Source organism: Trichomycterus rosablanca, chromosome 13 (assembly GCF_030014385.1).
Source record: "Trichomycterus rosablanca isolate fTriRos1 chromosome 13, fTriRos1.hap1, whole genome shotgun sequence".
Lineage (NCBI taxonomy): Eukaryota > Metazoa > Chordata > Actinopteri > Siluriformes > Trichomycteridae > Trichomycterus > Trichomycterus rosablanca.
Window position 1 is genome coordinate 38,110,190 of NC_086000.1, and position 26,204 is coordinate 38,136,393.

Genomic DNA, 26,204 nt, shown 5'->3' on the forward strand with positions numbered 1-26,204 from the left:
TGTCACACAGAATTGTGTCGACTCTGCAAATGCATGAACCGATTCTGAATCCCAGTCTACATTTCAATGGCAAACTGACTCAATTTTTTCGAGTCGCTTAAGGAATCAATTCCGAAAATTCATTGTTTGACGGCACAATTTATAAATTGTTTAATGCACAGAAACTGTTTTATTATAATTCCTTTCCAAAATATTTCTTTATTTTCTTTAGATCTAATCTGATCCAGCCACAGGATACCTATTCTAAGCGAACCTGATGAAGCTAATTCAGTCAGAAATACCGTTAATTCATAACAACTGTAGTTTCTCCAACACCTTTACAGTTTAAAACGAATAAAAAGGTCACCAAACAGTCACCTATTTTTCGGTGTAAAAAGGTTAAATAATCAGTTAAAAAAGAAATAAATTGTAGTCAATGTCACACAGAATTATGTCGACTCCGAAAATGCATGAACCGATTCTAACTCCCAGTCTACAATCCAAGGGCAAACTGACTCGATTCTTCGAGTCGGTTGAGGAATCGATTCCTAAAATGCATTATTTGACCGGGCAATTTAGAAAATGTTTAATGCACAGAAACTGTTTTATTTTAAATCAATTCCAAAATATTTATTTAATTTCTTTAGATTTTAATATATATCGTTAACATGAGGGATGATCGCGCGTTTGTATTGGACTTTATATTACAAATAATCTGGAATGCAACACACATGCATGTCACTCTAATAAAAGCTGTAAATAAAACCATAGTTTTGAATATAATTCATCTTTCTGTGTCCGATTTGTTTTGTTTTTAAACATAAAGGCGTCAAACAAAAATCTGGAAAAAGTTTGTGAACCCCCTGCTCCGCTCAATCTCGGTCGCACGAAGAACTGGCCAATCACAGCGCGTTCTGACCTGGTGTGGGCGGGACTATATATAAGGGAACGTTTGATGTAGGTGGGGGTACCAAAGTTGCCCGGATATGAGGTGTCACGTAATTTTCTGCTCCGCCCTGATTTCTGCTCCTGGCTTCCTACTTCCTGTTTGGTGTTGTGTGTTGACGCGGTGGAGAGTAAATATCGATTAAACGTGGCAATGATCTGATTTATACAATAACAACTAATAATCTCATTTGTTTATGATTTATTACTGATTAATAACACTAATCACACCAGCAATCATGCAGTTTTCTCCCACCAACGGTGATTTTACCTTCGTTTCCTCCTCTGGAGCTGAAGGTAAATACAACATCATTCTTTTATTTATTAAATATAATAATAATGAATAATCTACATTACAGCTTTCTGTTTCTTTACTTTATTCTCTTTTCTTACTGGATATCATTAGATGTTCTGCTTATGCAAGACATGTATTATAGGGGAACAATATACATACAGTGAATATAAAGAAAGAAAATATAAAACTAAAACCTCACATCATATTTATAATCGTTATAATAATAATATTTAATTATATTGTGGTCAAACAGTGAGAAAGGGGGTGTATTTATTACACTATACTGAACGGAACCGTGACAGTATACAGTCTAAGCAAATGAAGGTTAAGGGCCTCGCCCAAGGGCCCAACAGTGACAACCTGGCAGTGGTGGGGCTTGAACCAGCAACCTTCTGAATACTAGTCCAGTACTTTAACCACTAAGCTACAGCTGTATAACATCGATACCTGTTCTGTACAGTGGTGCATTTGCACTGGGACAGTGGGAGCCTAGTGGGTAGAGCTTTGGGCTATCAACCGGAAAACTGGCGGTTCAATTCCAGGCTCTGCTATGCAGCCACTGTTGGGCCCTTGAGCAAGGCCCTTAACCCTATCTGCTCCAGGGGCGCCGTACGATGGCTGACCCTGCGCTCTGACCCCAGCTTCCAAACAAGCTGAGATATGTGAAGAAAGAATTTTATTGTACACGTGTATATGTATATACAGTGTATCACAAAAGTGAGTACACCCCTCACATTTCTGCAGATAATTAAGTATATCTTTTCATGGGACAACACTGACAAAATGACACTTTGACACAATGAAAAGTAGTCTGTGTGCAGCTTATATAACAGTGTAAATTTATTCTTCCCTCAAAATAACTCAATATACAGCCATTAATGTCTAAACCACCGGCAACAAAAGTGAGTACACCCCTAAGAAACTACACCCCTAAATGTCCAAATTGAGCTATGTCCTATGGTCTGATGAGACCAAGATTAATTTGTTTGGTTCAGATGGTCTCAAGCATGTGTGGCGGCAATCAGGTGAGGAGTAAAGTGATAAGTGTGTCATGCCTACAGTCAAGCATGGTGGTGGGAATGCCATGGTCTGGGGCTGCATGGGTGCAGCAGGTGTTGGGGAGTTACATTTCATTGAGGGACACATGAACTCCAATATGTACTGTGAAATACTGAAGCAGAGCATGATCCCCTCCCTCCGGAAACTGGGTCGCAGGGCAGTGTTCCAGCATGATGATGACCCCAAACACACCTCTAAGACGACCACTGCTTTATTGAAGAGGCTGAGGGTAAAGGTGATGGACTGGCCAAGCATGTCTCCAGACCTAAACCCAATAGAACATCTTTGGGGCATCCTCAAGCGGAAGGTGGAGGAGCGCAAAGTCTCGAATATCCGCCAGCTCCGTGATGTCGTCATGGAGGAGTGGAAAAGCATTCCAGTGGCAACCTGTGAAGCTCTGGTAAACTCCATGCCCAGTAGAGTTAAGGCAGTTCTGGGAAATAATGGTGGCCACACAAAATATTGACACTTCAGGAACTTTCACTAAGGGGTGTACTCACTTTTGTTGCCGGTGGTTTAGACATTAATGGCTGTATATTTAGTTATTTTGAGGGAAGAATAAATTTACACTGTTATATACAGTGTATCACAAAAGTGAGTACACCCCTCACATTTCTGCAGATATTTAAGTATATCTTTTCATGGGACAACACTGACAAAATGACACTTTGACACAATGAAAAGTAGTCTGTGTGCAGCTTATATAACAGTGTAAATTTATTCTTCCCTCAAAATAACTCAATATACAGCCATTAATGTCTAAACCACCGGCAACAAAAGTGAGTACACCCCTAAGAAACTACACCCCTAAATGTCCAAATTGAGCACTGCTTGTCATTTTCCCTCCAAAATGTCATGTGATTTGTTAGTGTTACTAGGTCTCAGGTGTGCATAGGGAGCAGGTGTGTTCCATTTAGTAGTACAGCTCTCACACTCTCTCATACTGGTCACTGAAAGTTCCAACATGGCACCTCATGGCAAAGAACTCTCTGAGGATCTTAAAAGACGAATTGTTGCGCTACATGAAGATGGCCAAGGCTACAAGAAGATTGCCAACACCCTGAAACTGAGCTGCAGCACAGTGGCCAAGATCATCCAGCGTTTTAAAAGAGCAGGGTCCACTCAGAACAGACCTCGCGTTGGTCGTCCAAAGAAGCTGAGTGCACGTGCTCAGCGTCACATCCAACTGCTGTCTTTGAAAGATAGGCGCAGGAGTGCTGTCAGCATTGCTGCAGAGATTGAAAAGGTGGGGGGTCAGCCTGTCAGTGCTCAGACCATACGCCGCACACTACATCAAATTGGTCTGCATGGCTGTCACCCCAGAAGGAAGCCTCTTCTGAAGTCTCTACACAAGAAAGCCTGCAAACAGTTTGCTGAAGACATGTCAACAAAGGACATGGATTACTGGAACCATGTCCTATAATCTGATGAGACCAAGATTAATTTGTTTGGTTCAGATGGTCTCAAGCATGTGTGGCGGCAATCAGGTGAGGAGTACAAAGATAAGTGTGTCATGCCTACAGTCAAGCATGGTGGTGGGAATGCCATGGTCTGGGGCTGCATGAGTGCAGCAGGTGTTGGGGAGTTACATTTCATTGAGGGACACATGAACTCCAATATGTACTGTGAAATACTGAAGCAGAGCATGATCCCCTCCCTCCGGAAACTGGGTCGCAGGGCAGTGTTCCAGCATGATAATGACCCCAAACACACCTCTAAGACGACCACTGCTTTATTGAAGAGGCTGAGGGTAAAGGTGATGGACTGGCCAAGCATGTCTCCAGACCTAAACCCAATAGAACATCTTTGGGGCATCCTCAAGTGGAAGGTGGAGGAGCGCAAAGTCTCGAATATCCGCCAGCTCCATGATGTCGTCATGGAGAAGTGGAAAAGCATTCCAGTGGCAACCTGTGAAGCTCTGGTAAACTCCATGCCCAGGAGAGTTAAGGCAGTTCTGGGAAATAATGGTGGCCACACAAAATATTGACACTTCAGGAACTTTCACTAAGGGGTGTACTCACTTTTGTTGCCGGTGGTTTAGACATTAATGGCTGTATATTGAGTTATTTTGAGGGAAGAATAAATTTATGCTGTTATATAAGCTGCACACAGACTACTTTTCATTGTGTCAAAGTGTCATTTTGTCAGTGTTGTCCCATGAAAAGATATACTTAAATATCTGCAGAAATGTGAGGGGTGTACTCACTTTTGTGATACACTGTATGACAAATAAAGTATATCTTTCTATAGATATCTATCTTACGGTGAGGGATCTATTAGATGTTTATGTGTTAAACGCAACAAATATGATCAGCATCAAGGCCTGAGGGACTTTGATAAGGACCAGGTTGTTATATATACATAGTCACACGACTGGTTTGAAGTATCTCCCAAACAGCAAGTGGTCCGACTAGAGGACATGAATCGAAACTGGACTTCGAAGCGATAGTAGAAGATACTAAAGGTCCTCCAAATCCTGTTTACTCCGAGATCATGTGGAGACCCGGGCACGTGTGTATCGTTTACCTGCTGAAGAGATGGAACCTCTTAAAGCTCGTATTACATAAAGAAAATATAATAAAATCTTCAGTAAACTGCACCTGGTTTCATTAGAACACTAAAGTCACAGAGCTGCAGCAAACACCTTCAACATCACTCCATCATCCACAAGTGGAACCGTCACGGAGCAGCACACAGGATCACACAGACTCCTGATAAGAAACACAAGATAGAAGCCGGCGGTCAGACGAAATGAGTTGCAGGACGAGCTGAAAGCAGCAGGAACAACATCAAAGCTCCTCTGCTAAAAAAAAACAAGCACAAATATGAGATGATTTTTAGTCAGAACCTTGCTTAGATGAAACAAAAATAAAAGCATTTTGTGATCATTCCGCTGCTCATGTTCGACACTAACAGCGCTGGTTTCTGTGTGCAGAGCTGAGCGGGACGATCGATACCCCAGACGTTAAACTCAACATGGGTGGCGACAGCTCCAAAGACGCCTACGCTGCCAGCTTCCTCCGACAGAGGGGTTACGGCTGGCTGCTGGAGGTAGAGGAGGACGAGGCCGAAGAGATGAAACCATTACTGTGAGTACTGGAGCTTCTGTAAAGATCTTAAATAGATCTAATAGATCCCTCACCCTCACACACACACACACCAGCGCTACAGTACAGGAGCGTTTTGAGGGTTGGTAGATCAGCAGTGTGTGTATTTTGACGTGTTTGTTGTGTGTTGGTACCAGGGAGGAGCTGGACATCGATCTGAAGGACATCTACTATAAGATCCGCTGTGTGCTGATGCCCATGCCCTCGCTGGGATTCAACAGGCAGGTGGTGAGAGATAATCCCGACTTCTGGGGGCCGCTGGCCGTCGTTCTGCTCTTCTCCATGATCTCCATCTACGGACAGTTCCGGGTGAGCGCTCACTAACATACAGACACAGGCAGAGCTGGGATTGAAACACAGCCCGTTGGGGAGTTAGGGAGGTTTATCATGTGAAGCATGGGCCAAAATCCCAAACACAGCAAAAACCATCATAACCGCTGCTTACCTTAGCTTCTGTTCTTCCAGATGCTATTACATTTATAAGCGTGCGTCCCATTAGGAACAGAATCCGTTATTTTGTAAATGTGCTTATAATTAAAAACCTCCAAACTTTTCCCGGTGGTGAAGTAAAACAGGAAGTGGTTAGAAAGCCGATCGAGCGTTTCATTACCACGTCATCTGTGTGACGCAAACCGAATAAATGCAAATAACAGCATTTCTTACTAACAATTACAATCAGAAGCTCTGATTGGTTCAGAAAGCGTCTTTCAACCATCAGCACCGATTCTGTAGGAGCGTTCCGTTCACCCCGGTCGTTCCTGTGAAGTGCACTACGTAGGGTACTCCACCATTTTAAGTGAGATTCTGATCCAAAGGTAACGAGAATGTTCAAATGAAGTGAACTTCAGACTGTGTAGGGAGTAGGGAGCGACGCTTCATCACTACACCGGAAGCTGCTGGAACATTTACACATTGTGTGTGTTGTGGGTTAAGGCGGCCGGAGCGTTATTATTATTATTATTATTATTATTATTATTATTATTATTATTAGAGAGCAGAATATTTATAATAATATTGTATATAATTGTCACACGTAACTAATGTTAACACATGCTGATGGAGAGACTCTTGTTGTTTACGAGTCGAGTCTGAAGTCACTGTGTGGGACGCAGACTCGAGTTCCCATCTCTGGTGTCTGTGTGTGTGTGTGTATGTGTGTGTATGGAAGCTCGTTTTGTTTCACACACTATAATCAGATCTTTTGGTTTCACCCTCCAGGTCGTGTCGTGGATCATAACCATTTGGATATTCGGCTCTTTGACCATTTTCCTCCTGGCGAGGGTGCTCGGTGGAGAGGTAATAACCAGATTTATGTAAAGCACCTTTAACATTTCACTATTCTGTCTCCGTCCCAACTTTTTCGGAAACATGGTTTGTACCATGGAAAACGAATCTTTTAAAGCAAGAAGTTTCACACAGTAGAAGAAAAACAGGTCATTTTTCTTTTCCTTTTCATGTCTTGTGAATGCTTTATTGTGGTCAGGGCCGTGGTGGGTCCCCTTATTCGGGAATGATTGGACACTATCACAATGATTGTGGTAACACATTCCAGACAGGACGCAAGTTCTCAAACACAGATAATCGCATGTCTCTATTTGTAGGCAGTCGTAGCCCAGTTGTTAAGGTACTGAACGAGTAATCAAAAGGTCGGTAGTTCAAGCCCCACTACTGCCAGGTTGCCACTGTGGGGCCCTTGAGCAAGGCCCTTAACCCTTAATTGCTTGGACTGTAAACTGTCACAGTGCTGTAAGTCACTTGGATAAAGGCGTCTGCAAAAGGCTGAAAATGTAAATGTAGACGCCCGACCGGAGGGTAGCAGCACTGGGGATTCGAACCCTGGACCCAGCTCCCGAGAACATGTTATAATGTATAGAATTAAGATCGGGGTGCAGCCCCGCCCTCCCTCAGTCACAGCCGGATCACAGGGACTTTACAGGGTTTGTGGTGTGAGTGCAGCTTCACCTGAATCAGTTCTAAACACGACGTGGCTGATGAGCTCTCTGTTACTGTGCAGGTTTCTTACGGTCAGGTTCTGGGTGTGATCGGGTACTCGCTGCTCCCCCTCATCGTTATCGCTCCGGTCCTGCTCATCATCGGAGGATTCGAAATCGTCTCCACGCTTATAAAGGTACCGATACAGATAACAATCATTTTATTACTGTTGTTGCTATTATTATTATTGTTATAATAATAATAATAATTTGTATTATTATAAGTATTAGTTTTGTTATATTATAATTTTATGATTACTATAATAATAATAATAATAATAATACGTTTTAATAATATAGATTATTGTTGTAGATTATTGTTATAGTTGTTAATAATTGTATTACACTTGTTAAATTTCTTTTAATTGTATTTCTTAATTTAGATAAAGTAAAGGTATTTTTTTATTATTATTATTATCTATCATCATCATTATTGTTATATTTTATCATTATTATTATTATTATTGTCATATTATTTATTTATTATTATTATATCTACTAGTGTTACATTTATTATTATCAATTTTATTAATGTTTATCTTTATTATTATTATTATGTTAAATTAATTTATATTATTTATATTATTATTATTATTAATATTATTATTATTTTGAATTATTTATTTACATTATTATTAATATTATGTTGAATTATTTGTATTATTATTATTATTATTATTATAATGTTGAATTATTTATATATTATTATATTTATCATTATTATTATTTAGAATTTTTTATTTATATTATTATTATTATTACTATTATATTATTTATTTACATTTTTATTATTATTATATCTACTAGTGTTACATTTATTATTATCATTTTTATTAATGTTTATTTTCATTATTTTTAGTATTATCACTTATTATTATTATTATTATTATTATTATTATTATTATTATTATTTATCCAAAGGAACTTACAGTTCAAATACTATCTTATACAATACAATGCAAGTTGTTGTGTTGTGAGTTAAGGGCCTCGCTCAGGGGCCAAACAGAGGTGGGGATTAAACCGGCGACCTTCTAACCAGTAACTTAACCACTGATCAAGTCTTCAGCTGAGCACCCGTACAGTTTTAGAGTTTTATTCTCCTACATTGTGTTTTATCAGTGGTAGAGAGGTCTGTACTGCAGGCAGGTCGGTCTAGCACCTGATAACAGTCTCTGAGTATGCAGACATGCTCCTGTAACGAGTGCAGAAGGTGGCTTGGGGTTGCCAACACGTGTTTCCACTGTGTACTTGTCCATTATGGAAATCAGCACCCCCCTTAATTTCCTTCCTAATTTATATTTATATCCAATTCCCTGATCATATTTCTCCTGTACTGATGAAGACCTCCACTCATGAGAGAGGAAGGTCGTAACTAATGTGTGCAGCACGGACCGCTTCTTTTCACCTGCACCAGGCGGATTCATATAGAGAGCCGTATCATGCACGGAGAGTCACGCATCGATCTCCACTATCCCCCGATCAGCCAGCAGAGGGCGTAACTGAATCCCTTTCTGTGCTCCGTCCCGCGGATGAGCCGATCATTGTCGTTATAGGTGCCCGCCTGGCTGGTAGTAGAGCACTGATTTTTTTTGATGATATCATGCACTGTAGAGGGCGCGATACCTAAATAGTTCGGGATGCTTCTTTTATACTTGCGGATGATTTCGTCACCTGATTTGTGTTATAAGGTTTATATTGTCTGTGTTTACTGACCCTGTGCTGATGTCTGGTTCTCTCTCTTCCAGCTGGGCGGGGTGTTTTGGGCGGCGTACAGCGCCGCCTCGCTGCTCGTCGGGGATGAATTCAAAACGAAGAAGCCGCTCCTGATCTACCCCATCTTCCTCCTGTACATCTACTTCCTGTCCCTGTACACCGGCGTCTGATTGGCCGGCGGGACGTGGATTTTTAACGTGTTCGGACACTGACTCTGAGGGACACTACAGGACGGAGCATGGATTCCTTCTTTCTTTCATTTTTATTCGACTTTTATTTGAGTAGCGACCTGTACAGAGCTCCTATATTTAACGGGATACCGAGAGCCGCTCGGACGCGGGGCGTGCTCCCCGCACAGTCGTGTTTAGATGTTATGGAAGCTAGATGTATGTACGTCCTCAGACAGGATTCTGTATCTCTGTAATATTTCCAGGTTTCTGAGGTTTGGCTTTAGGTTACACGTGTACGTTGGAGGAGAAGGGCGGAGTCGGACACTGAGCGTGCCTTTAACGATGGTTTGTATCCGCCGCTGGTTTGTTTTACTGGACTGTGTGTAAACGTGTAGAACTCGCAGTCGGAAGCGGCTTCCCGAACGCACGGCGGGATCGTCATGAGTTCCATCGATGTGATCCGGGCCAGACATCGTGATATCGTTCATATACAGCTCATAAATATGATTAAAAAGCATTAACGTCTCAATACGCTTCATTGTGCAGACTCAATTTATGACCAAACCAAGTAATTAAAGTTTGTAAACCCTTTAGAATGACCTGGAATAATTCCTCCTAAATACCACGTCATGTCAGTAATTCACCACAGATTAATTATTTACAGTCATGTGAAAAAGTTAGGACACCCCATGAGAACCTTTGTCTTCTTGAACATATTTAAACATGTGAACATTTGAGCTTATGTGAACAGTACTGAGAGACAGAGCTTATATAACTAAACTAATAAAACTGAAAAAATTACTTTTAAACACAAGTTGTGAAAAGTAATAAACAAAAATATGCTCTAATAGCTGGTGTTTCCCCCTTTGGCTGAAATAACCTCAATGAGACGTTTCCTGTAACCATCTACCGTCTCTGACATCAACCGGGCGAAAGTTCTTCCCACTCCTCCATGCAGAATTTCTTCAGCTGTGTGAGGTTTGAGGGGTTTCTTGCATGCACAGCCCGTTTCAAATCTCCCCACAGCATCTCAATAGGATTAAGATCCGGGCTTTGACTCGGGCATTCCAGAACTCTCCATTTCTTTCTATTGATTCATTCCTTGGTGGATTTACTGGGATGTTTTGGGTCGTTGTCATGCTGCATGGTCCACCTCCGCTGTAGCTTCAGTTTTTGGCTTCAGCTTACATTTTCCTCCAGCGTCCTCTGATACAGTGAAGAATTCATCGTGGATACTATAATGGAGAGCTTGCCACGCCCTGCTGCTGCAAAGCAGCCCCAAACCATGACATTTCCACCTCCATGCTTCACAGTTGGCATGAGGTTCTTCTGCTCAAATGCTGTGTTTGCTTTGCTCCAAACATGTCTTCTGTTACTGTGCCAAATAATTCAGCTTTGGATTCATCTGTCCAGAGCACATTGTTCCAGAAGTCCTGGTCTTTGTCTCTGTGTTTTCTGGTGAACTTTAGTCTCCTGATGTTTCCTCCTCGCTCACCTCCCATTAAAATCAAACTTGTGCAGTCTCTTTCTGATGGTAGATGCATGAACCTTGACATCAACTGTGGCAGGAGCTCCCGTAGGTCCCGTGATGACATTGTAGGATTATTGGAGACTTCTTTACGTATCTTGCGCTCTGCTCTTGGGCTGAACTTGCTAGGACGTCCTGACCTGGCCATGTTGGCAGTTGTTTTAAATGTTCTCCACTTGTAAATGATTTTCCGGATAGTGGAACGGCTGATTTCTAATTGTTCTGAGATCTTTTTAAATCCCTTCCCAGACTCATATGCATCTACAAGCTTCTTTCTGAAGGCCTGAGAGAGTCTTTAGATCTCACCATGGTGATACCACTCACTGCAACAATCGAGAGCAAACCAAACTAACGTCTGAGGTTTAACTAAAACTCCAGTGTCCTCTAACGATGCTCTAATCACTGCAGCTGATGTGGTGAAGTAAGTAGTAATAAATGTGTTTAAAAGTAATTTTTTCAGTTTTATTAGTTTAGTTATATAAGCTCCATCTCTTGGTACTGTTCACATGAAGCTCAAATGTTCACACGTTTAAATATGTTCAAGAAGACAAAGGTTCTCATGGGGTGTCCTAACTTTTTCACATGACTGTATATCACGGGATTTAAAAAAAATATGAATATTTCATAACAAATAATATTTTCTGAATGAACATCCCCCCTTAGGTTGTGCCACACCATCTTACCTGGGTTAAACATACACTACACTGTCAAAAGTATTGGGACGTCCCTTTGATCACTGATGTCTTTCAGGTGTAATAAATCAATTATATAAAGAAAACAACAGTTTAGGGAAGGTCCAGCATGAGCACTATAAAGACTGGAAGAAAAGCAGCTCTGGGGTGAACCGGAACATCGACTGATTTATTAGCGTCCCAGACAGACTAATAAAAATGCTGCCATCTTTTGTACTACTGAACGGGCACAAATTCCCACACACGGACACACCTCAAAGTCTTGTGAGAAGCTTGAGGTCTCTCTGTTTTACATCCAACAAGCTCATGGTCAGGCGTCCAAATACTTTTAGATATGAAGTATATTTATGAAAGGGGATAATAAGAACAACGTTTGAAGTTTGGTGTCAGAACTTCAAAAAGTATCTTTCAGGTTTCCGAGGGATGAACATCTACAACCCCAAATCAGAAAAAGTTGGGACAGCGTGGAAAATGCTAATAAAATAAAAACACAGAGTTTCTTACATTGACTTTGATGTTTATTTGATGTCAGACAGGATGAACCTGAGATATTTCATCTTTTATCTGCTCAAATTCATTTTATTTATTAATAAACATCCATTCCTGCAATTTAGACCTACAAAACATTTCAAATAAAGTTGGGACAGGGGAATTTAGAGCCAGTAATGAGGTGAAAAAACTAAATAATGATGTGATGTGGACAGGTGATTGTGTTCATGGTTTGGTACAAAAGCAGCATCCAGGAAAGGCTGAGAGTCTCTGATGAGTAAAGATGATCAGAGGATCCAGTTTGTCCACAAATGTGTGAGAAAATGATTGAAATGTTTAACAACAATGAACCTCAAAGAAAGATTGGAAGGGATTTGCATGTTCTCCCTCTACAGTGCAGAATATCATTAAATCATTCAAGGAATCAGGAGGAATTTCAGTATGTAAAGGTCAAAGTAAATGTAAGGAACACTGCATTTTTATTATTTGCATTTCCCATACTGTTCCAACTGTTTCTGATTTGGGGTTATACTTCACAGTCTGCATTTTCAGACCCTCTATTAAAGGTCTGATGGTGATATAACCTGGTGATGGAAGGAGATCTTCTTCATGCAGGAACTCATCAGATTTGATAATTCTTGAATAACTTGCAGCAGTATGTGTAGTTTTTTTTATTATATTAAGAAAATATGGTAACATAGAAATGAAAGTCTGCGCCATAGGGTGCGCCTGATCTAGCACAATGGCATCATATTTGTTGGGTTTCATACAAATATGGAAAACAATTATTGGACCTTGTGATTCTCTCCAGACACTGGAAATCCAGTGTATTGCTGAGGATCCTTTACTGTACTAACCAGTTTAAGCAGAACATTGTGGGTTAAGAAAAAAACATTATTATTATTTTGATCCAGCAGCTGAGGTACGCATGAGAGTAAGGGATCTATTATTATTATTATTTTATTTATTTATTTATTGCTAGTTATAACTTTTTATTTAATTTAATTTTGTGTTTGTATGATTTGTGTGGATTCTGCTCATTTAAGTTGTTCTCCAGGCCACCCAAGAAGGACGATGGAGGTCCCTGCTGAGTCTGGTTCCTCTCAAGGTTTCTTCCTGTAATTTTAAGGGAGTTTTTCCTGCCACTGTCGCCCTTGGCTGCTCAATAAGGGTTTTTGGTCTGTTGGTCCTGGATTCTGTAAAGTTGCTTTGAGACGATGTTCATTGTAAAAAGCGCTATATAAATAAAATTGACTTGACTATTACATGTGGATTTGATGGTGTGTGTGAGGGATCTGTTAGATGTGGATCTGATGGAGATTCCTCATAGTTTATGAGTTGAATGCCACAGATCCGATCAGCATAAAGAACAGAGGGACTCCTAAACAGCAAGAGGTATCACAGGCAACATTGGTTCCCACCGGCAATGGTCTGAGGAAGGACAAACCATTAACTGCTGTCAGGTTGTTGGGCGACCAAGACTCAGAGGCCAGACAACATGAAAATATGACGTCCTCTTGTTAATGTTCTGGTACCAGATACCAAAGGACTCTTGTCTTGATGTCTTGTGGAGCCCATGTTTTGTTGAGTCAGAGCTGTTTTAACAGCATATTATGCGAATGGTCCTAATGTTTTGGCTGATGGGTGAATGACAATAAAATGACATGAAACTTAGCCTGTGCATTTGAAATAACCAGACACCTATGTGTGTTAAGATGTATGTACAGTGTATCACAAAAGTGAGTACACCCCTCACATTTCTTCAAATATTTCATTATATCTTTTCATGGGACAACACTATAGACATGAAACTTGGATATAAGTTAGAGTAGTCAGTGTACAGCGTGTATAGCAGTGTAGATTTACTGTCTTCTGAAAATAACTCAACACACAGCCATTAATGTCTAAATAGCTGCAACATAAGTGAGTACACCCCACAGTGAACATGTCCAAATTGTGCCCAAAGTGTCAATATTTTGTGTGACCACCATTATTATCCAGCACTGCCTTAACCCTCCTGGGCATGGAATTCACCAGAGCTGCACAGGTTGCTACTGGAATCCTCTTCCACTCCTCCATGATGACATCACGGAGCTGGTGGATGTTAGACACCTTGAACTCCTCCACCTTCCACTTGAGGATGCGCCACAGGTGCTCAATTGGGTTTAGTCCATCACCTTTACCTTCAGCTTCCTCAGCAAGGCAGTTGTCATCTTGGAGGTTGTGTTTGGGGTCGTTATCCTGTTGGAAAACTGCCATGAGGCCCAGTTTTCGAAGGGAGGGGATCATGCTCTGTTTCAGAATGTCACAGTACATGTTGGAATTCATGTTTCCCTCAATGAACTGCAGCTCCCCAGTGCCAGCAACACTCATGCAGCCCAAGACCATGATGCTACCACCACCATGCTTGACTGTAGGCAAGATACAGTTGTCTTGGTACTTCTCACCAGGGCGCCGCCACACATGCTGGACACCATCTGAGCCAAACGAGTTTATCTTGGTCTCGTCAGACCACAGGGCATTTCAGTAATCCATGTTCTTGGACTGCTTGTCTTCAGCAAACTGTTTGCGGGCTTTCTTGTGCGTCAGCTTCCTTCTGGGATGACGACCATGCAGACCGAGTTGATGCAGTGTGCGGCGTATGGTCTGAGCACTGACAGGCTGACCTCCCACGTCTTCAACCTCTGCAGCAATGCTGGCAGCACTCATGTGTCTATTTTTTAAAGCCAACCTCTGGATATGACGCCGAACACGTGGACTCAACTTCTTTGGTCGACCCTGGCGAAGCCTGTTCCGAGTGGAACCTGTCCTGGAGAACCGCTGTATGACCTTGGCCACCATGCTGTAGCTCAGTTTCAGGGTGTTAGCAATCTTCTTATAGCCCAGGCCATCTTTGTGGAGAGCAACAATTCTATTTCTCACATCCTCAGAGAGTTCTTTGCCATGAGGTGCCATGTTGAATATCCAGTGGCCAGTATGAGAGAATTGTACCCAAAACACCAAATTTAACAGCCCTGCTCCCCATTTACACCTGGGACCTTGACACATGACACCAGGGAGGGACAACGACACATTTGGGCACAATTTGGACATGTTCACTGTGGGGTGTACTCACTTATGTTGCAGCTATTTAGACATTAATGGCTGTGTGTTGAGTTATTTTCAGAAGACAGTAAATCTACACTGCTATACAAGCTGTACATTGACTACTCTAAGTTATATCCAAGTTTCATGTCTATAGTGTTGTCCCATGAAAAGATATAATGAAATATTTGCAGAAATGTGAGGGGTGTACTCACTTTTGTGATACACTGTATGTACGTGTAAGGGTTTTGTATTTTCACCTTCCAGTGGTAGTGTATTAATTTTAAAACAAATGTACAAACATACAAAATAGTTTGTTTATTAGGATTATAACGTCATGTTTTACACTTTGGTTACATTCATGACAGGAACGGTAGTTACTCATTACACAAGATTCATCAGTTCACAAGGTTATATCCAACACAGTCATGAACAATCTAGTGTCTTCAATTCACCTCACTTGCACGTCTTTGGACTGTGGGAGGAAACCCACACATACCCCTTTTCCACCAACGCGGTTCTGGTTCCGTTCTGGTTCGATTTTGAACCGGTTCCGTGTGTTAACACCGAAAAAAAGAGGTTCCTGACAGTGAACTTGGGTTCTAGTCTGGCACCACAGAATACTGGGTTCTTCAGCGCGAACCGTGACGTCCATCTGTGGGCGTGTCACCGTGTAGAGGTTTGGAGTGGACGTTTTTACATGAGACATTATAACGTTATATGTAGAATTTAAACCACTTTTATCTTTTAAAGTTCACCAGATTACATTTTGAGCCGGTTTGCGCTGATATTTTTAAAGTGATGAACTGTGTGATGTAACGTGGTAAAAGTGATCCGGACTGTATAAACACTTACATAAAGCGTAACGTGGCTTCTTGTACTAAAACAATGAGCGATGAATTTGGGCAGTACAGAGCGCTTATAACCAGTAATAACAGAGAGGTTTAGTTCCTGTGCGGTACTGTTAGTACATTCAGACACGTTACTCTTTATTTAGTTGAAGCTTTTTGTGGATTCAGAACCTGGAGCTGCAGAACCAGCACACGTGAAGTAAATCCAGTTAAACACAGATACATGTGAAGCTGTTAGACTGGGTTTGATGGTTATTCCACACAGATGTTTGTTCGTATCGTGGAACTTTAATGATGTTTTATCTCTCGAGTCGAGCGCTGAGCAATTCGGTTATTTACGCCGAGAGTCGCGGTGAGAGTGAAGCACAAAACGCTTCTCACGTCAACGAACTAAAGAAAACAACAACTGAGACGAACACGTCACGTCTTCTTATCACCGACAGCTGATCCATGCTTTATACATCAAAATCAACATCTGTAACAGCAGCACAAATCCCCACAGATGATCTACACGCTCCACCATGATGATACTACTCTTAACTTTCGCCCACCGCTGATGACGCAGGCTTGGTTCCCAAAAACTGGTGGAAACGAGGTTCGGTTCTCTACAGAACACCAAGGTTCAAAGAAACCTGAACAGAACCGGTTCAAGAACCATGGTTCTTTTGGTGGAAAAGTGCTGACAGACACGGGGAGAACATGCAAACTCCACACAGAAAGGACCCAGGACCTTCTTAGCCACTTAGCCACCGTGAACAATACAAAACAGAATTACAACTTTTAATTTAGAAATAAAATGACTATATAGCTGACACTTCAGAACACGAGACAAAATATCGACAGAATTCGAAATCGAAACTAAACTGGTTTTAAAATAAAAGCTGTGGGTAAAATAAAAGTGAAACTTAATGCGAAAACTGAAGATAAAAAAAATCGCTAATTTGAATATCCGGATATTTGTAAGTAGTCATTAATACTACCTAGTACGCTAGTGTGCGATTTTACACGTGCTAAGATGCATACTTCGGCTACCTAGTATGTTAGTATGCGTATGTAGAAGTAGGCGGAGCCGCTGCGCTGTTCGCGTATCTGCGCCGCGGCGCTGCCGTGTTTATACGCAGATCCGTCCGTGAATCGCGCCGGACGCTCCGCAGCGCTTCAGAGGAGGAGGAAACACAAGAGAAGCGGCGGAGTGAGGAGAAGGAGAGCCTCAGTCGTACTGAAGCGCTACTTTTCTTTCAATAATTCGCCGATTTGAGTGATTTTTAAACACCCGTCTTTGTCAGCGGAGACACCAGGAGGGCAGATCGGGAGGAAAGTGAGTGAACCGAGCGGAGAAATGGCCGCGGCGGGCGCTGCGGCCTGCGGCTCGTCCGAATCCTCGGAGTGGATTTTGGTGAGAGACGGCCGGCTGCGCTGCGACGACGCCGGCCTCAGGAGCCTCTCCTACCACCCGGGCCTGAACGCCATTCTGGCCGTGACCAGCCGGGGAAGCATTAAAGTCATCGACGGAACCTCGGGGTCCATCCTCCAGGCCTCTGTGCTGCACGGTGAGGGTGTTTTTCGGCCGCATTTACATTCAGGGTAACAGTGATCCGTACGTTCGAATGTCGGTACACACAGGGCTGAGCGATACCGCAGGGTGGTGGCGGCGGTATATCGCGATATTTTACTGCTAAATTTATCCACAAGCGGTGAGTATCGAGTGTCAGCGCTCTTGGAATCATCTGGTATTGGCTGTCACGTGTAGAAAAGGCCGATCATGCTGTGATAGTTTTGATATTTTTGGTTATTTACATAGCTGAATAAGTAGGTGAACTTTGCCTCACATTCACTGTGCTCCTGCCTGGACCCTCTGTGACCCTGACCAGGATAAAGCGCCTGTTTAACAACAATATTAATAATAACAATGATGCCATCTTGGACCTGGAGTGTCCCGTCAGCACTGACCCCGAGGCGGGGTACCCGTCCGTCCGTCACGGCCATCACATCATTCATTCGTGAAGTTACACCCAGGGGCAATTAGGAGCAGGTCAGGATGAAGCAATTACCCAAGAGGAATGAGGTGCGATTATAGGAATCCGCTAGAACTGTAGGTCACGGTTTTTAGATGTTGCCAGTTCCCCTATCTGCAATTCGGCGTGTAGTCACGTCTAGGGTCGCATCCCCAAAACCCCAAACGGCATTAGTGCATGTCGCATCTGTGCAGGAGCAGTGAAATAAAACTCAGTCGACCCTCCCTCCTTCAGGCACGGCCGGTTGTGCCTGTCAGACGCCCGGCCAGGTCGACAGCACCCGCTGAGATCCACACGTTTAGTGGTCGTTTCTACTGCCGGGTGATCCGTACCTCAGTATCATTTACCATCAGAGTCATTTGCTACTGGACTAGTCATCAGAAGGTCGCTGGTTCAAGCCTCACCACTGCCAGGTTGCCACTGTTGGGCCCTTGAGCGAGGCCCTTAACTTTCAATTGCTTAAAATACTGTATACTGTAAGTCTCTGAGGGAATCGTGAGTCTGGGTGGCTCGGGGGGTAGCACTGTCGCCTCACAGCTCCACTGTCGATCCCCAGGCGGGGCGGGGCCAGGTCCTTTCTGTGTGGAGTTTGCATGTTCTCCCCGTGCCTGTGTCTGTGTGGGTTTCCTCCGGGAGCTCCGGTTTCCTCTCACAGTACAAATACGTGCAACTGAGTCAAGTCAAATGTGTTTATACATCGCTTTTTACAATCGACATCGTCTCAAAGCAACTTTACAAAATCCAGGACCGACAGATACAAAAACCCCTGATGAGCAAGCCGAGGGCGACTGTGGCAAGGAAAAACTCCCTGAAAATTACAGGAAGGAACCTTGAGAGGAACCAGACTCAGCAGGAGACCCCTGGGTGGTCGGGAGGATCATTTAAATGAATAAGATTTACACAAATCATACAAACACAAAATTAAATTAAACTAAGAGTTATAACTAGCAATAATAAATAAATAAATAATAATAGAGTTATTATTCAGTCCAGTCTGTAATAAAGTCTGTAGTGAGGTGAACTGTCCTGTCATAAATGGAACCAAAGTGTGTGAAGCATGACGATAAATACTAATAAATAATAAATAAAGTCTTCGTAACATAAAGTGATGGTGGAGGAAGGGTGGTGGGAATAACCCGTCCTGTATGAGGCCACAGTGGCACCAGAAAGCCGTACGACCGCGGCGATGCGTCCAGCACGTATTTGCGATTTGTGACGATGATATTTATTTATTTATGTCCTCCTTTAACGCCACATCCGGATGTTAAAATTAGAAATCGGAACCGGGATCCTCCCTTCTAACGGCGTTTAAGGTGAAACCAGACCCGAGAGACCTTAAATGGAACTAAACGTAGACACCAGGGTGGCGCGTGTTTGATGTTTTTATGCTTTATCGCACTTAACGTTTGACGTTTCCGGCGTGTAGCAGACTTACAGTTGTCTGTGTATACATGGCAACATGGCAGATGTGGGGCTTGAACCAGCAACCTTTTGATTACTGATCCTGTACCTTGACTGCTGAGCCACCTCTGCCCACTTAAATGTGGGGCGTAGACTGTGTAGACTACTGTGAAATGGTCCTGGGTTCGAATCTCGCCTGTGCTGACAGACATTGTTATGAGCCATGTCTGGGGGTCAGTGATATGGCTGAACAGTCTAGCTTTTGGAAGTTGGACTTGTCGGTGCACTCTAAGTGCTGGTCCCAAGCCCAGATACACGAAGGAGAAATGATGCCCGTGTAGACGCCTGTCCGGCCACCCGAGCGCCCTTCGGATGCAGGTCTAGTGGCGTAATTGTGCCATGGTTTGCAGGCTAACCACTGGTTCCGGTTAAAAGCTAAGTAAGGGCTTTGCTCAGGAGACCAACAGTACCTTGACCACATGATACTACAGTCCACGCATGTGTTTGTGGTCTCGGTTTTCCAGAGCTGTCTGTGCTAACCTGGTTCGGTCTGATGTGACATAAAATACGGCGGGCGAACCATGTGCGTTTGAGACACGGCCGACACGCCCGGGTCCGTGTTGTGGTTCCGGGCGCCCGGGCCGCTCTGCCAGTGTAAAATATTCGTGAGCAGAACACGCGTGGGCTTCTGCGATTTGCACGCTCGTGAATATTCACGTTTTCGGCTGCCGGTTTGCTCGACCTGTTTCGAAACCTCTGAGGGGTTAGAATTGCTCCAGAGAACGGTTCAAACCCGGTGGCGTGAAGTCGTCACCTCAACGTGTTAGGCTCTAAGCGGTTGATTGTTTTCTTTGAGTACAGGGCGGTTGTAGGTCGGTTGTTGAGGTACCGGACTAGTTTAAGGCCCAACGATGCCAAGGTTTTACCGTCGGACCCCTGAGCAAGACCCCTGTATTCTTTAACACCGCTGCAACAGCGGCCTCTGCTGGCTGCTCGAGGCACCGCACAGAGACTGTGAATAATGGAGAGCAGTGCGTGAGTCTCTGTATTGGGGGGGAAAAGAAGCGGTTGGCCACCACACACACACACACACACACACACACACACGTGTCTGGGGGGGGTGGGGGTTAGGGACGGGTTTCCTCGGTCAGGGTTCACACCATTTACCGGCCTGGTCGGGCGCTCAGCAGACACAATCGCTCGTGTTCTCATTCCTCAGATCGGTGCAACGGCGACCCCTGCTGTCCGGTTCAGGCGCTGACATGAGTAGTGGGGGAGTAAACGGAGCATAGTGTGACTCTCCGTACGTACACGACGCTTATTAGATCCTGCTTGCCTGCAGTTCCATAAGCCGGAGTTCCATAAGCTCGGGTCTCAGTCGAGATTCCGGTTCATCCCAAAAGTGGTCAGACGCAGTAGGAGCGCTGATGGTCGTGTTCCGATTTGTCGTGTGTATCTGGATCGGGACGCAGCCGTAGATGCCCCTAAGCTGTGAACTGGATACACAGAATGAGTTCCCTTTTAGAACCCTAGTTCCATAAGCTCGGGTCTCAGTCGACGTTCCAATTCATCCCAAAAGTGGTTAGTAGGGTTGAGATCAGAGTTGTGAGCAGGCCACTGATTTGAGTTCCTCAACACCAAACCCCTCAAATCGAGTCCTGATGGTCCTCATGTTGTGATCTGGAAACCTGGGCCTTCCCCAAACTGTCTCTCCAGAAAGTTAGACACATAGAATAAATGTTATATATTTTATTTTATTTAATGGCAATTGAATTTGGAACCAGTCTGATAGTCTGATAGTCTGTGAACTGGAACAATGGGAAACTGGTCTGATACAATTGGAATTGGAACCAGTCTGATAGTAGTCTGGGAATTGGAACCAGTCTGATATAATGGGAATTAGAATTGGAACCAGTCTGATAGTCTGTGAAATGGAATTGGAACCAGTCTGATAGTCTGGGAATTAAAATTAGAATTGGAACTGGAACCAGTCTGATAGTCTGAAAATTTATATTTGAACCAGTCTGATAGTCTGGGAACTGGAACCGGTCTGATAGTCTGGGAATTGGAATTGGAACCAGTCTGATAGTAGTCTGGGAATTGGAACCAGTCTGATATAATGGGAATTAGAATTGGAACTGGAATTGGAACTGGAACTGGAACCAGTCTGATAGTCTGAAAATTTATATTTGAACCAGTCTGATAGTCTGGGAACTGGAACCGGTCTGATAGTCTGGGAATTGGAATTGGAACCAGTCTGATAGTAGTCTGGGAATTGGAACCAGTCTGATATAATGGGAATTAGAATTGGAACCAGTCTGATAGTCTGTGAAATGGAATTGGAACCAGTCTGATAGTCTGGGAATCAAAATTAGAACTGGAACTGGAACCAGTCTGATAGTCTGAAAATTTATATTTGAACCAGTCTGGGAACTGGAACCGGTCTGATAGTCTGGGAATTGGAATTGGAACCAGTCTGATAGTAGTCTGGGAATTGGAACCAGTCTGATATAATGGGAATTAGAATTGGAACTGGAATTGGAACTGGAACTGGAACCAGTCTGATAGTCTGAAAATTTATATTTGAACCAGTCTGATAGTCTGGGAACTGGAACCGGTCTGATAGTCTGGGAATTGGAATTGGAACCAGTCTGATAGTAGTCTGGGAATTGGAACCAGTCTGATATAATGGGAATTAGAATTGGAACCAGTCTGATAGTCTGTGAAATGGAATTGGAACCAGTCTGATAGTCTGGGAATTAAAATTAGAACTGGAATTGGAACTGGAACCAGTCTGATAGTCTGAAAATTTATATTTGAACCAGTCTGATAGTCTGGGAACTGGAACCGGTCTGATAGTCTGGGAATTGGAATTGGAACCAGTCTGATAGTAGTCTGGGAATTGGAACCAGTCTGATATAATGGGAATTAGAATTGGAACCAGTCTGATAGTCTGGGAATTGAAATTGTAACCAGTCTGATAGTCTGGGAATTAAAATTAGAACTGGAACTGGAACCAGTCTGATAGTCTGACAATTGATATTTGAACCAGTCTGATAGTCTGGGAACTGGAACCAGTCTGATAGTCTAAGAACTGGAACCAGTCTGATAGTCTGGGAATTGGAATTGGAACCAGTCTGATAATAGTCTGGGAATTGTAACCAGTCTGATATAATGGGAATTAGAATTGGAACCAGTCTGATATAATGGGAATTAGAATTGGAACCAGTCTGATATAATGGGAATTAGAATTGGAACCAGTCTGATGGTCTGGGAATTGAAATTAACACCAAACCCCTCAAATCGAGTCCTGATGGTCCTCATGTTGTGATCTGGAAACCTGGGCCTTCCCCAAACTGTCTCTCCAGAAGGTTAGACACATAGAATAAATGTTATATATTTTATATATCAATCTTGGACGGTGGGGAAATGAAGCTGAATCACCCTGAGCGAATCGTTTAAGAGGGGCGTCCACATACTTCGGACCACGTGGTGTATTAATGACCGTGTGTGTGTGTGTGTGTGTGTGTGTGTGTGTGTGTGTGTGTGTGTGTGTTACAGCGAAGCCCGGTGGCCGTGTGAGGTGTCAGTACTTCCCGGCGGTGGATAAAGTTCTGTTCGTGGACGATTACGCGGTGGGATGCAGGAAGGACCTGAACGGCATTCTGCTCCTGGACACGGCGCTCCAGGCCCCCGTGTCCAAACCGGAGGACATGGTCCAGCTGGAGCTACCGGTCACTGAGGTAGGTGGGACCCACCCTAGGGGGGGCGTCTGATCTAACATGAGAGTGTAGTTTCCTTCTCGGTGCGTGAGTCTGGTGTTCCGGTTCGTCCCAGAGCTGTTGAGAGCTCGCTTTCACGCTGGGACGGGACAGGACCTTCCCTAAACTGTTCCTGCAAAGTCAGAAGGATGTAATTCCCTGTATATGATTGATTTATTACACCTGTTAGCACCGGTGATTCCGTGAATATCTGGTGGTATTCGGTGCATCATCATCACCGCGTGTCCCTGTTACCCCGGACACAAAACCTGCTCGGCTGAGGCAGCGTGAGAACATGACCGCGGGCACGGAGGTACAGATCAGCCTCTGTGTAACGCTTACACAACAGCGCTGCTCTGCTATGTTGAGGAACTGGTTGGTCGTGGTGCCACGCCCTCGTCCCAGTTTCACATCAGTCAGGGTGTCAGTTCGGGAAACGTCTACGCCGCTGTCAGCACGGAGCGGAGACTGTGCACGCTGCAACGGCTGCTCCAAACCACGATGATCTGGGAATTAGAATTGGAACCAGTCTCATAGTCTGGGAACTGATATTGGAACCAGTCTGAGATTTGAAGTCGGAACCAGTCTGATAGTCTGGGAACTGGAATTGGAACCAGTCTGATAGTCTGGGAATTGGAACCAGTCTGATATAATGGGAATTGGAACCAGTCTGATAGTCTGGGAATTGAAATTGGAACCAGTCTGATAGTCTGGGAATTAAAATTAGAACTGGAATTGGAACTGGAACCAGTCTGATAGTCTGGGAATTGGAACCAGTCTGATATAATGGGAATTGGAACCAGTCTGATAGTCTGGGAATTAAAATTGGTTGGAATTGGAACCAGTCTGATAGTCTGGGAACTGAAATTGGAACCAGTCTGATTGTCTGGAAATTGGAACCAGTCTGATAGTCTGGGATTTGAAGTTGGAACCAGTCTGATAATCTGGGAATTAAAATTGGTTGCAATTGGAACCAGTCTGATAGTCTGGGAACTGAAATTGGAACCAGTCTGATCGTCTGGAAATTGGAACCAGTCTGATAGTCTGGGATTTGAAGTTGGAACCAGTCTGATAATCTGGGAATTAAAATTGGTTGGAATTGGAACCAGTCTGATAGTCTGGGAACTGAAATTGGAACCAGTCTGATCGTCTGGGATTTTAAGTTGGAACCAGTCTGATAGTCTGGGATTTGAAGTTGGAACCAGTCTGATAATCTGGGAATTAAAATTGGTTGGAAATGGAACCAGTCTGATAGTCTGGGAACTGAAATTGGAACCAGTCTGATCGTCTGGAAATTGGAACCAGTCTGATAGTCTGGGAATTAGAATTGGAACCAGTCTGATAGTCTGGGATTTGAAGTTGGAACCAGTCTGATAATCTGGGAATTAAAATTGGTTGGAATTGGAACCAGTCTGATAGTCTGGGAAAGGAAATTGGAACCAGTCTGATCGTCTGGGATTTTAAGTTGGAACCAGTCTGATAGTCTGGGATTTGAAGTTGGAACCAGTCTGATAATCTGGGAATTAAAATTGGTTGGAAATGGAACCAGTCTGATAGTCTGGGAACTGAAATTGGAACCAGTCTGATCGTCTGGAAATTGGAACCAGTCTGATAGTCTGGGAATTAGAATTGGAACCAGTCTGATAGTCTGGGATTTGAAGTTGGAACCAGTCTGATAATCTGGGAATTAAAATTGGTTGGAATTGGAACCAGTCTGATAGTCTGGGAACTGAAATTGGAACCAGTCTGATCGTCTGGAAATTGGAACCAGTCTGATAGTCTGGAAATTAGAATTGGAACCAGTCTGATAGTAGTTTGGGAATTGGAACCAGTCTGATATAATGGGAATTAGAATGGGAACCTGTCTGATAGCCTGGGAACTGAAATTGGAACCAGTCTGATAGTCTGACAGTTGGAATTGGAACCAGTCTGATAGTCTGGGAACTGGAATTGATTGGAACTGGAACCAGTCTGATAGTCTGTGAATTAGAATTGGAACCAGTCTGATAGTCCGGGAATCGGAACCAGTCTGATAGTCTGGGAACTGGAATTGGAACCAGTCTGATAGTCTGGGAATTGGAACCAGTCTGATATAATGGGAATTGGAACCAGTCTGATAGTCTGGGAATTGAAATTGGAACCAGTCTGATAGTCTGGGAATTAAAATTAGAACTGGAATTGGAACTGGAACCAGTCTGATAGTCTGGGAATTGGAACCAGTCTGATATAATGGGAATTGGAACCAGTCTGATAGTCTGGGAATTAAAATTGGTTGGAATTGGAACCAGTCTGATAGTCTGGGAACTGAAATTGGAACCAGTCTGATTGTCTGGAAATTGGAACCAGTCTGATAGTCTGGGATTTGAAGTTGGAACCAGTCTGATAATCTGGGAATTAAAATTGGTTGCAATTGGAACCAGTCTGATAGTCTGGGAACTGAAATTGGAACCAGTCTGATCGTCTGGAAATTGGAACCAGTCTGATAGTCTGGGATTTGAAGTTGGAACCAGTCTGATAATCTGGGAATTAAAATTGGTTGGAATTGGAACCAGTCTGATAGTCTGGGAACTGAAATTGGAACCAGTCTGATCGTCTGGGATTTTAAGTTGGAACCAGTCTGATAGTCTGGGATTTGAAGTTGGAACCAGTCTGATAATCTGGGAATTAAAATTGGTTGGAAATGGAACCAGTCTGATAGTCTGGGAACTGAAATTGGAACCAGTCTGATCGTCTGGAAATTGGAACCAGTCTGATAGTCTGGGAATTAGAATTGGAACCAGTCTGATAGTCTGGGATTTGAAGTTGGAACCAGTCTGATAATCTGGGAATTAAAATTGGTTGGAATTGGAACCAGTCTGATAGTCTGGGAAAGGAAATTGGAACCAGTCTGATCGTCTGGGATTTTAAGTTGGAACCAGTCTGATAGTCTGGGATTTGAAGTTGGAACCAGTCTGATAATCTGGGAATTAAAATTGGTTGGAAATGGAACCAGTCTGATAGTCTGGGAACTGAAATTGGAACCAGTCTGATCGTCTGGAAATTGGAACCAGTCTGATAGTCTGGGAATTAGAATTGGAACCAGTCTGATAGTCTGGGATTTGAAGTTGGAACCAGTCTGATAATC

The 26,204-nt window shown here is 43.3% G+C and overlaps 2 protein-coding genes across 6 annotated transcripts in view; both read left to right on the top strand.

The window, feature by feature from the left end:
• Positions 1-1,027: 1,027 nt before the first annotated feature.
• Positions 1,028-9,790, top strand: yipf4 (Yip1 domain family, member 4). Its single transcript, XM_063007214.1, has 6 exons — positions 1,028-1,221; positions 5,214-5,367; positions 5,523-5,694; positions 6,604-6,681; positions 7,400-7,513; positions 9,122-9,790. Exons 1-6 carry the CDS (start codon positions 1,164-1,166, stop codon positions 9,257-9,259), a joined length of 714 nt encoding a protein of 237 aa, XP_062863284.1. The 5' UTR covers positions 1,028-1,163; the 3' UTR covers positions 9,260-9,790.
• Positions 9,791-17,082: 7,292 nt separating this feature from the next.
• Positions 17,083-26,204, top strand: part of birc6 (baculoviral IAP repeat containing 6) — a 145,469-nt gene continuing 136,347 nt past the window's right edge. For all 5 annotated transcript variants that reach the window (XM_063006839.1, XM_063006842.1, XM_063006843.1 and 2 more), the window contains exons 1-2: positions 17,083-17,453; positions 22,881-23,062. In XM_063006839.1, the coding sequence (XP_062862909.1) occupies positions 17,243-17,453; positions 22,881-23,062 (393 nt within the window). In that variant the 5' untranslated portion in view covers positions 17,083-17,242. The remainder of the gene's footprint in view (positions 17,454-22,880; positions 23,063-26,204) is intronic.